The sequence below is a fragment of the Chiloscyllium plagiosum genome, unplaced genomic scaffold (genome assembly GCF_037043375.1).
Source record: "Chiloscyllium plagiosum isolate Xiang-an unplaced genomic scaffold, Cpla_swu_hap1 HiC_scaffold_20, whole genome shotgun sequence".
Classification (NCBI taxonomy): domain Eukaryota; kingdom Metazoa; phylum Chordata; class Chondrichthyes; order Orectolobiformes; family Hemiscylliidae; genus Chiloscyllium; species Chiloscyllium plagiosum.
In genome coordinates this window covers 19918455-19931471 of record NW_028270158.1, presented here as the reverse complement: position 1 = coordinate 19931471, position 13017 = coordinate 19918455, and the positions used below count along the sequence as shown (strand labels likewise).

The window sequence follows — 13017 nt, the reverse complement described above, 5'->3', positions numbered from 1 at the left end:
TCAAAGTAATCTAAATATCACTGTCCATGGGCAAGGGAGCATGCAGCTTACGGACCGTGTCCTTAGTGCTCAGCAACATGGAGGGATATCACCAGATATCCATTCTGAATTCCGTGTCAGAATTCTCGATATTCAGTTTGCCTGACTCCATGTCTTTGGTAAGATATGGAGTTAATATGAATGAGGTATGTTGTGCCATTAATAAGGCACTTAACAGTCTTAAATCGGCAATTTGCCACTGCTGAGTGACAAAGTCACCTTGCTGCTCAGCAAAAGGTTAAAAGATGCAGCACATTGCTGTATCTTGACATTGAGATAGCCTCACCAGCCTTCTCATCTGATTCTGCCACAAATCTCACCATAACCCACATCACTCAGACCCTATAAGATTCAGCCAGATGTATATTTGCCATTTAAAGGCATGTGATTTTACTTGAAGCAGTCTTCATGGTCCTGATTACAAGAGAAAATATTGCATCTGTTGCTGTATTTAACAACTTAGCTCAGTTCACTGGATGACTAGTGCATTCCCCAGAATACCAACAATTCACCTTTTATTCCAATTTCTGCTGAGGTAGTCTTAGGTTCTACCTCCTTACCTGCCCTTAAGAGCAGAAAGGGCAAGAGTTGGCATGTAGTAGGCATGGTGGGCATAGGAAGACCTTTTGAATAATATTTCCAAAAAAAGTTCCCAGATCAAGCCTTTGGTTCATGAATCCAGGGACCATGAATTATGGAAAATCAGGCTCAACTCCACAAAAAAATTTGGGAGGCGAGGGGATGCCTCCTCCTAAAATATAGAGTCAGCTAGGTCATCAGCGGACAGTTTGACTTTGCTACTTGCACCATTATCCCATTCCAGTGAAACTGGGAGTTGCAGGAAATGGGGGTGCGAATACTGGAACCAAGTCCCATTTGCTATTTTGAAATGACTCCACAGTTCATCTGACATCTGGAAAATCCAAGACATAAACACAAAGTTTAGGTTGAAATTCTAATGCTTACTGCAGTGCTCAATGTGCCAACTATTGGATTGGATGCTGAAATGGAGGCTTCATTTATTTTCTCAGGTAAATGTAAAGAATCCCGTGCCATGTTTAAACAAGAGTAGGGTTAGCTCTCCCCAGTCTCAAACAATATTTATTTCTCAACTAGCATCATTAAAACAGATCTCATATTTTGTCAGACCTTGTTATATGTAAATTAGCGGTCTCATTTGCTTAAATACATCAATGATTACATTTCAAGAGCTTTGAGCTATGCATCAGTATAATGATTTAACTATGGCATCTCACAGCATACTGTTCAGGTAACTGGGACAGTGTATACTCCTACACTTTGCCTTCTTGGTTTTGATTGTCCAAAGCCATTTGTTAAATATACAAAGCATGTTTCATTAAAATATTCACATGTTATTTTCAACCTGTAGTTCTATTCTAATCTTTCTTTTGGTGGGAGAGATTCCTCCCCAAGAACTACCTCGTTAGCCCCTCCATCTCTCTACTTCACCCTCCACCTTCCAAAGCCATCTGCAAACCATCTATTCCATCATGATTTTAGTCATCTCTATTAGCCCCACCACAACTTAATAATTGCTTTCTTATATAAAAAAAAATCTGATTCCATTTCTCCTTCCTTTCACATCAAAAACTTTTTCCTAAAGTGGAAGGCACTTCAATGTAAAGCTAATGATGTTAGTTGGTGCGAGTCTTTTTTGCCTTTGGATGGGATAAACAACCTGCAATTGCCATGTCAGACAGATTGCACTGAAAAACACTTGCTCCTGTAGAAATTTGGATCTGGCAGATCATGACTACCACAGTTGGTGTTTATATTTGCAAATCTGCAACAGGCTTGTCTCAGCTCTGGATTACTTCCATAATGAAAGGCAAGCTTTTAGCATAACTGACAACCCTCCACCAAAACGACTGTGGGACTGATCTTCAGAATGGATTCTTCCTGACTCCACTGGAATTTATATTCTCACCAGCATTGCTCTCAGGTCAATGGGGTAAGTAATTCTTCATGACTTATCAAACTGTTCATAGTTAGCTGGAATTGTTCTCTTTTAAAGCAGAGAAAGTCAAGAGGAGGTTGCATCGAGACTATCAATGTCACGGATGAACTGATAACAGAGAAACTATTTCCATTGACTGGAGAGGACACAAATAAGATAACTGGCAAAACAGTTTGTTGAAATGGAGAGAATTTCTTTTGGACAGTGAGTTATTGTCAACTGGAATATACTGCCTGAAAGGATGGTTGAAATAGATTCAATAATAATTTTTAGAGTGGAATTAAGTAAACATGGAGGGAAATATTTGCAGGGATGTAGGGAAAGAGCAGAGGAGCGGAACTAATTAGATGGCTCTTTCAACGAATTAGCACAAGTTGGATGGGCTGCACTGCCTCTTCTGTTATGTAATAAGAAAATGCTCAGAATACTGCAATAATATGTTGATATAATTCAAAGTCTATGCCTCACATTAGTGAGTGTCAAGCTAGGTTTCAATGCTGTGGGAAACTGTTAGCTAGTCTTTCCACAACATGGGATAATTGGCTAACATCAAGCAGACAAAACATGGCAAGTGTTAACACCAAGCAAGGTCAATTGGTTCCTTGAGGCTGCATGGCCATTAATTTATTGCGTCATGAATTCTACCTCACCTACTAAATTTCATCAGGGAGAGACCGATATTGATATTCCCTGATGTAGAGGTATCAATTAATTCATATCATCTTATATTCAGAATACATACATCACCCTTCTGGCTGAGACACTGAAATACAAAACAATATACAGATAGAATTTGCATGAATTAAATCAAACGAGCAGAACATAATATAGTGGAGAAAAAAAAATATGACTCCATTATTTTTAAGATACCCTCTTTCAGCCTGACAACACAATCCGCATTCTTTCCCCATAGGAACACCTTCATTCATCCTGATGCAATATCCATGAACATATTGACAAATTAGTTGCAGGAGTATGCCAAACTTTCTACTCACTGGCTTAACCCTCATTATCCTGACACTGTGCACATCCTCTCTGCACTCATCCCGATATTGTAAACACTGCACATGGACACATCTACATTCATCCTGTAAAAAGGAGTCTTATTATTATGCCTGTCAGTCATGCTATCAGTTCACCAGAACAGTAATTACACTTAGATTATAGGGGATCATTTTTTAGAATGACCCATAATGTTCAACCCAGTGTAACAGACAAAAATTTGTAACACATGCCCAGGAGCTCCAGAAGATTAAGATGAACTATTTGGCATTTCTTTTATGCCATCCATGCCTTGGGATGTTTACTCTATCAGAGGCATTGTTACTAAGCATTCTGTACATATAACACAGGAATAACGACTGGATGGAGAAAAGCTAAATAGAACGGTAGGAGCAAAATAATGACTTCTCATTATACATGAGCAAATCCTCAACATCAAAGCTGCTGGATTATCTCCAGTGGAATGCTTGGAACTTCACCAAATACTGAATAATCCAAAATTGCTTTGAAGAATACCCAGAGAGAGCTCATAGAATCTAATTTCTGTGGTGTTTTAAACCTGATATTGGTTCCTCAGAGGATGTTACATTTAAAAATACCTGGTATTGTACATTTTATTTTAAAATCCACACTTTGGCAGATTACCAAATGGACTGACTGTGACTGTCACACCAGTTCATACTTCTAGAATCTCAACATCTTCCAGCACAAGAAACCATTTTGTCTGCACAATGATGCCAGCTATACAAAACAACAGCCCTGCTTTGTTTCCACAGCCTATTTTGTTTCCATTTCAAATACTTACGAATACTCTTGCAAAATGAAAAATTCATATGGGTAAAAATTGAACATTTTTCTCTCCTGTATTAGTATGGAAACCAAATCAAGCAATTGAATTGTCTGAAGAATATTTGTTTTTATGCATTTTTGTAATCCATTTATATGAAACAGTTGCTGATTCAAGCCATCAAATGGTCTAGGGATTTTACAGTGTTGCTGTGCACTGCTAATCACTTACAGAAGACTCTGTCCTTGTTTTAAAAGTAAAGTCCCATGAAATCTTTCACTGGGAAAGGCAAATCAGGGCTTGATGTATACACTTAATGGTAAGGTCCTGGGGAGTGTTGCTGAACAAAGAGACCTTTCATAGTTCTTTGAAAGTGAAGTCGTAGGTAGAGAGGATAGTGAAGAAGGCATTTGGTACACTTGCCTTTATTTATCAGTGCATTGACTATCAGAATTGGAAGGTCATGCTGCATCTGGACAGGACATTGGTTAGGCCACTTAGAGTCATAAAGTCATACAGCATGGAAACAGACCCTTCGGTCCAACCAATCCATGCCAAACTAAACTAGTCCCACATGTCTGTTCCTGGCCCATATCCCTTCAAACCATTCCTATTTATGTATCTATCCAAATGTTGTTTAAACATTGTAATTGTACCCACATCCACCACTTTCTCAGGAAGTTCATTTCACACTCGAACCATCCAGTGGAAAAACTTTGCCTTGTGCCTTTAAATGTCTCTCCTTTCACCTTAAAAATGTATCCCCTAGTCTTGAAATCCCCATCCTAGGAAAACACAACTACCATTAACTCTATCTATACCTCATTATTTTATAATTTTCTAACAGATCGCCTCGCAACCTCCTACGCTCCAGTGAAAAATGTTGCAGCCTATCCAGCCTTTCTTTATAACTCAAACCTTGCATACCTGGCAAAATCCTGGCAAATCTCTTCTGAACCTTCTCCAACTTTATAATATCTTTCCTGTAACTGGGCAACCAGAACTGGACACAGTATTCTAGAAGAGCCCTCACCAATGTCACCAACTGAGGACTTCCCAACTCCTACACTCAAAAGGACTGAGCAATGAAGGCAATTGTGCCAAATGCCTTTTTAACCACCCTGTCTATATGAGACCAAAACTTCAAAGAACTAGGTAACTGCACTCCTAGGTCCCCTTGTTCTACAACACTACTCAAGGCCCCACCATTCATTGTATAAGTCCCCTTGTTTATTGTACCAAAATGCAATACCTTGCATTTATCCAGATTGAACCGGAATACTTTTGAAAAACTGCATTCAATTCAGGTCTCCCTGCTATTGGAAAGATGTTGTGAAACTTGAAAGGGTGCAAAAAAGATTTGCGAGGAGGTTGCTAGGATTGGAGAGTTTGAGCTAAAAGGAGAGCTAGGGCTATTTTCCCCCGAAGCATCAAAGGCTGATGGGTGACCTTGTAGAAGCTTATAAAATCTTGAGGGGTATGGATAGGGTGAACTGCCAAGGTCTTTTCCCCAGAGTAGAGTAGTCAAAAACTAGAAGTCATAGGTTGAAGGGGAGAGGGGAAAAATTTAAAAGGGACCTAAGAGGCAACTTTTTCACACAGTGAGTAATGCATGTAAGGAATGAGCTGCCAGAGAAAGTGGTGAAGGCTGGTGATAATTACAACATTTAAGAGGCATTTAGATGGGTATACGAATACGAAGAGTTTACAGGGATGTGGGCCAAATGCTCGCAAATGGGGCTGGATTAATTGAGGATATCTGGTCGGCATAGAGAAGTCAGACTAAAGGGTTTGTTTCATGCTGTACATCTCTATGTTCCTATCAGTTTATTTTGCATTTGTATTTAGGTTTTAGTTCATGTTTATTTGTGTGCTTAAAAATATACTTTATCTTCCTCTCAACCCTCAGATTTCCAGCAGTTGTATGAAATTCTAGCACTCTTTAACTGACCATACATAAAGTACCATTCATTCTAATACTATAAGTAGGCACTATTATTTAAAATTGAAGAACCTTGAACTAATATCGTGTCTTTCAAAACCTCAAGGCATCTCAAAATGTTTTACAACCAATTAAGTACTTCTGAAGTGCGATCACAATTGTAAAGTAGGAAATAGGTGGACATTTGGTAAACAAATTGTGTGCAGCAAGCTCCATCAAACAGTAATGAAATAATGTCCATGCAACAGGATTTGGTGAAATTGGTTAAAGGATAAATACTGCCCACTTCTATGAAATAGTGCAATGATTTCACCCATCTCAGAAGGCAGACAAGGCTTTTGTTTAATAACTCACCTGCAACTTGATATGGCTCACTGAGTGTTTTGTTTCTCTATGGGAACTACATTTTCCAGTTGGAAGTGACATTAAGAAACAGCAACTCAAAATAATTTTCCAACCAATTGTTGGTCTTCTTTGAAAGACTGACACAATTGTCAAAAAAATACAATCTGTTCATCTTTTAGTATTGTCCATCTTCAAAAGAATATCCACAGCAACACTGGCATCTGTCGGACAACGTGGAACATTGCCCAGGTATGTCCTGCACACAAAATAAAAGACAAATCCAACCCAGCTAACTGTTACCCCATCAGTCTCCCCTCAGTCATCAGTGAAGTGAAGGAAGGTTTCATCAACTGTACTATCAAGCATCACCTACTCAGCAATAATCTGCTCAGTGACATCCAATTTGGATTCTACCAGGGCCACTCAACTCCTGACCTCATTACAACATTGGGATAAAAAGTAACAAGTGCAAGTAATATTCACACCACAAATGTCAGGCAGTGATTGTATCCAATAGGAGACAATGTAACCTCTGCCCTTGACATTCAACAGCATTACCATCACTGTATCACCCACTATCATCCTGGGGGGTTATTACGGACAAGAAACTGAACTGGATTAGCCATTACAGTGGCTACTACTGCAGGTCAGAGGCTAGGAATGCTAAGTGGGTAACTCACCTCCTGACTTCCCAAAGCCTGTCCACCATGCACAAGTCAGTAGTGTGACAGAATACTCCCCACTTGCCTGGACGAGTACTGCTCCAACAACACTCAAGAAGCTTGACACCATCCAGGACAAAACAGTCAGTTTGACTGGCACATCACATCCACAAACTTCCACACCCCCAACACTGATGTTTAGTAGCAGCATGTGTACTATCTACAAGATGACTGCAGAAACTTGCCAAAGATCCTTCAACAGCACTTTCCAAACCTGTGACCATTTCCATCTGGAAGGACAAGGGCAGCAGATAAATGGAAATGCCACTATCTGCACATTTCCCTCCAAACTACACTCCATCCTAAGTTGGAAATATATTTCTTCAGTGTCGCTGGGTCAAGATCCTGGAATTCCATTCCTTATAGTATAGTGGGTCCACCTACAACACATGGATGGCAGCAGTTCAAGAAGGCTGTTTATAGCCATCTTCTCAAGGCCAACTAGGTCCGGGCTATAAATGCTGGCCAGCCAACGACAGCGACATCCCAAGCATGAATTTTTTTTTAAAAGTCTGAAGAAGTTAACTCATTGATTATGATAAAAGTGTATGTGCATGACAATAACATATCCCAATAGAAATACCCCCAACATCCCCTATTTCATTGGCAGAAATAGGAGACAGATAAAGCAGACAGTGGCCAATGACCTGTTCGTAAGCTTTTGCCATAGTTGCTTAAAGAATTACAATCAAGTGGTTCATGGAACCAAAGACTGACTCACTGTCAATTTTTATTCACCCATACTTATCCTCACTTTATGGGTGAATCCTTGCACTGCAATCTACCTAATGATCCTACTTGGTATAAACTCCAATACTGAGGTCAGACGACTGAATACATATGTTAAGTTGATTCCATCATTGGAACAGTCACTTTAAACTATTCGCTAAAACAGATTGTCTAATCTTGGCTTTTGAATGTCAATGTGCTTGATAACATCATCTCAGTGGTACAGACAACTGTATGAACTACAGTAATTTGGAATTCTCTGCCCCAAAAAAGCTATAAATGGCAAGACAGTTGTACCTGTTAACATTGAGATCATTCAATTTTTTTTTGGGTAAGGGGATCATGAAATGAAGAACAAAGGTGGTTAATTGGACTTCAAGCATAGTTTAGTTTTGATCGAAGTGAGCAGCAGTGCAGGCTGAAGAGTTCCTAGGTAAATGAGTTATTTTATCATCATTACTCTGGGGTGTCACCTGACAACAACTTTATGAAATGCTTTAAATACATTCTGATTTGCATATCCAATTATTTCAAACCAAACAGCATAATGCTTGCATTTATTTTCAAGTGTGAATCCCTTGTCAGGTTAACTAGATATGAAATGTAAATACATAAACTGTGGGTGGGAAACCTGGGAAAAGCTCTGCAATGTGACAGCTAGACAATGTAATTCTACTAGAATTGGGTCGAGTTGCATTTCTTACAACTTGTTTCAGAGCCAAATGCTCTCTATGAAATGTTGCACAAAAGGTGCCAAGATATCTTTAGTTGATCGTCTAATGGCTCAGCTAAATACCTAAATCCTTCCACAATGAATGAGGCATCATGTTTCTTCCCAAGACTTGTTTGTAGCCCAGAACTTGAATCAAGATAATGCTCAGAGTTTAACATTGTAATGGATTACAGGTAGATGTATTGTTTAAATTTGGTTTTACATGATTGAGTATCACACAGTGCAGTGTATTCAGGACCTTTAAATTTCACAAGCATAATAAATTAACTGAAAAGAATTTGCTTTTAAGGAAGTGTGCTCTCCTTGCCGGATTGCTATCCAGTGAGTCCTGACAAAAAGTGATGAAAAATCTGCACCAAAAAAACAAATCAAACCACACTCACATCCCCTCCCTCCCTTAAGAGGTGCTCAATATAAATTTTAAAAGAAATGATTTGCCTAAAAACAAAATTTAACAGTTTTTATTTGGTCAACTGAACAGTTGCAAAAGTAGCTTTCTTCCAATGTAACCTCTCAAGGACACAGATGTCGGTGTGGTCATTTTTCTTCAGAGCACTCATAAGGCATTAGAGGTTTTTTTGTCTAAATTTGTTGTTGGGTTGTCATTAAAGCAGAATATAAATATGCATCGAACAAGTAAGAATGAAAGAGTGACTTATAATGAATCCTAAGCTAACTAAATTAAATCAAACTATCTTAAAATTTTATAGGTCCCACTTGCCATTTCAGCAATGGGTAGCTACGGGAAATAAGAAATAGACAAAAAGAGGTCAAAAGACAGGATAAACAAAATTAAGGACTAAGGAAATGATTTGCTTTTCTATTTTGCCTTTCAAAGCCTCAACATCTCCCAAAGCGTGCCATGTCCAATGGATTTGAGGTTCTGAAGCTCTGCAATATATGAAACATCGCTTCCATCCTCAAACCCGCATCTGAGGCTGTGCAATCCAACACATATCCAGCTTGTGTGGTGTGTTCACTGATCTCAAGTGAAATGGGAATTGATCTAACACCATTCTCAGCCTGTGAAGGGCCTCTCCCTGATTACTATCCAGTGAGTCAAGACAGAGGTCTAAATATGCAGACATGGACAGCAAACAAAGAACAAAAGAATAAAGAACAGTACACCATAGGAACAGGCCCTTTGGCCCACCAAGCCTGCACGGACACGTGACACCTTTCTAAACACCTCCCAGCCTCTATAGGGTCCATATCCTTCTAATCCCTGTCTATTCATGCATCAGTCAAACATTGTTATTCTTTGCTTTAACCAAATCCTCCAACAGCACATTCCAGTCACTTACCACCCTCTTAAAAAATATTTGCCTCTCACATCTCCTTTAAACTTTCCACTTTTTACCTTAAACATATCTCCCCTAGAAATTGACATTTCTACCCTTGGAAAAAGACTCTGACTGTCCATTCTATTCATGCCTCTAGTAATTTTGTAATCTTCTATCAGCTCACCTCTCAGTCTCTGACATACAAGCAAAAACATGAAGCTTTTCCAATCTCTCCTCAGAGCTAATATGCTCCAAACCAGGCAACATCCTGGTAAACCTTTTTTGTACCCTCTCCAGCATCCCCACATCCTTCTAGTAGTGTGGTGACAAGAATGTATTTAATATTCCAAATGTGGCCTAACTAAAGTGCTTTACAACCCCAACATGACTTGCCAATTTTTATACTCTATGCAAATGATGAAGGCAAGCATGTCATATGCCTTCTTGACCACCTTATCCACTTGCATTGCCATTTTAATGGAACTACAGACCTGTACAGCTGGATCCCTCTACATTCATGCTACCAAGGGTCCTGCTATTTACTCTCTACTTCTCTCCTGTATTAGACCTTCCAAAATATGTTGCCCTGTATTTGTCCTGATTAAATTCCATCTGCCAGTTCTCCACCCAAGTCTCCAGCCTATCTATATCCTCTGATAATCCTCCTCACTATCCAAAGCTTCCCCAATCTTAGTATCATCCTCAAACTTACAAATCATTCCACCTATATTTTTCTCTAAATCATTTATATATACTTCAAATAACATGGATCCCATGACTAACCCCTGCAAATACTACTAGTTACAGATCTCCAGTTAGAAAAACACCTTCCAACACTATTCTGTCTTCTATGACCAAGCCAGTTCTGCATCCAACTTACAAATTCATCATGGACCTTATGTGACTGCACCTTCTGTGTTAACCTGCCATGAGGTACTCTCTCAAAGGCCTTGTTAAAGTCCATGTCGACAAGATCCACCACTCTGCCGTCAATCATCTTTGTCACTTGCTCAAAACACTCAGGTTTGTGAGACAGAACAGGATCCAGCCATATCTCTGCCTAAAGAATGGTAGAGCCAGTGACAGAAAACCTGCAAAGAATGGGATCATTCTGTAATACACACTCCCTAACTTAGCACTTCCGGAGGGCGACAGAGAACTATTCAAACGATGAAACTATTAGTAATTCAGTAACGCGACATTTACAGTAAAAGTGAAACTGTAAAATGCTGATAAGTATTAAAAGAAAAATAAGTCAGTCAAATTAAGTAGTTCCATACATTCAAACATGACTCATTTTGTCGAGTCTTTGCACAGGTCCAGAGATATATCAACTTTTTTTTTAAAACTGTAAACTGAGTTCCACTGTTGTTATATTTATTACAAATGCCATCAAGAGACGTGCTGCTGAACACTTGTTTTTCCAGTGCCCACGAACCTCACCACATTTTTGGGTAACTCATTAGAACATTCCTTTGCTCCACCTGACAGTTCCATTAGTCAGTTGCTCGGCTCTCCAATAAATAGTCGATTTTCTAGTTCCAAAGTTTGTCCGTATTCCAAATTTATTCCAATTGTGTGTGTTTACGTTCTCGTAAAAACAAAACTCTCATCGTTGCAATTACAATCATACGTTTCAGCCAATAACACATTTTTCCCCAAACACAAAGTTGTGTAACTTTTAAAATCCGAATTTCTTCAAACTGGTTACGAGCGTCACTCACAAAACAAAAATCCCTTCAGTGAACACCACGTTTGACTTGCAGATAAAACTATCAGACCTGTTCAAAGACTCTATGCTCCGTACTTGGATTTGTATTCTGCATGGTTTGCCTAGTATGTAATTCCGTTTTATTTGCTCATCATTAAGATATGTGCAGAATTCAGGTACAGCTCCCACTAAGTTTACTTTTCAGCCAATAAGGTGTAAATAATCAATCTCAATGTGTGCGGGGAAAGTCTTTCCTGTAATGGTTCCCATTACTTAAACACTGTCAGTGTCTGACAATCAACCAAGTATTGCAGTTACTAGGTCTGTACGCTTACCTTGCAGACTCATTTTTATTGATCTGCCCCTGCTTTTGCCTTTCACCTGCTCCAACCTTTGTAATTCATGGCTCCGCCGATGAAACTACGTGGAGCACTCAGCTCTGGCTAAGTCGAGTGCTTTCAGGTCGGTCGATTTTGGGATGCTGCCTTTGACAAAATGAAACCCACATTGCTTCAGAGCTGCTGTCAGGCATGTGGGCGGAAAGTTGTCAAAACCACCAACACGTTGAAATTTACAATCTGAGACTCTGCGCGCAAAACTGCCCCGACCCCGTGATCCAGGAGTCGCAAAAAAAAACAAGACAGATTAATCGACTTTGTGTCGTACGAAATAAACGTCACTAACAAAACAGAGATAATGCAGGGAAATAATTTATTAAGCTATTTAATTAAGAGTTAGTTACATATCTGGCTCGAAGCAAAATTGATTGAAAAGTATATGGAGCCGAGTGGCCACTAGGGTCAGGGAATTAACTGTTTTGTGAAATCTGACTGGCCCAGGTGCCCAGCAATAAATCTGATTTGTCAAGTTGTCTAATGTTTTTATGGAGGTTCCTTTTCTCAATGTAAGAGTGTGTTGCACTGTTCGTAATATTGTATGTGAGTGTGAGGTGAGGTGACATAATTGTTTTCTTATCAATGCTGAAGTCATCAAGCACAAAGATCAAGACTGGCGCTCAAAACACTTGCTGTTGTAGGTGCTGCGAACTGAGGCCCTGTGCAGTTTTGAAGACTAAGTTGCTATTTATCTCTCAATCAACATCACTAAAACACATTATCTGATTATGATCACATTGCTATTTGTGGGAGTTTGGTGTGTGCAAACTGGCTGCTGCATTTCCCACATTACAACAGTAACTATTTTTTCTAAAGTAGCTATGTAACTAACGACTATTTACTGGCTGTAAAGCAGGTTTGGAGGTCGAGTGGTCATGAAAGGCACGACAAAATGCTTTTCTTTTTTTATGGCTGTGAAGGGAGAAATATGCTGGTAATCAAGATCCACTACTCTATTATTAGCACCATTAGTCTAAATGTTTTAATTCCATCGCAAAAATAGCAATTGATTCCCTTTTTTATGACTGAGCAGAATTAAGGAAACCTTCACTAGGCATCCGTAATGAGTTCAAAATAATCTATTTATTACAGTACTTAGTCTTAAAACAAGGGCAAACAATGGTTCACATCCAAACTATAATCTGGATTAAGAACGATAGCTCCTTAATCCCAAACATTTTGTCACAAACAAAAAAAAACAATCTTGGCAAACAGGTTTTTTTGAAAAGGACGAAGAAAATAAACATCCATATTGGCCAACAGAAAGGATGGAGTTTGATGACTCTCTGGGACCACTCAGTTTCTTATCATTGACTTTGAATTGCTGACAGCCTTAGACTGATTCAAGATC

The 13017-nt window shown here is 39.1% G+C and overlaps 1 protein-coding gene across 3 annotated transcripts in view; it reads right to left on the bottom strand.

Annotated features, from left to right (window-relative positions):
* The window catches only part of card11 (caspase recruitment domain family, member 11), a 278081-nt gene extending 266292 nt beyond the window's left edge, over nt 1-11789 (bottom strand). For all 3 annotated transcript variants that reach the window (XM_087997712.1, XM_043711897.2, XM_043711898.2), the window contains exon 1: nt 11607-11789. In XM_087997712.1, coding sequence (XP_087853838.1) covers nt 11607-11619 — 13 coding nt within the window. In that variant the 5' untranslated portion in view covers nt 11620-11789. The remainder of the gene's footprint in view (nt 1-11606) is intronic.
* Between the last annotated feature and the right edge of the window lie 1228 nt (nt 11790-13017).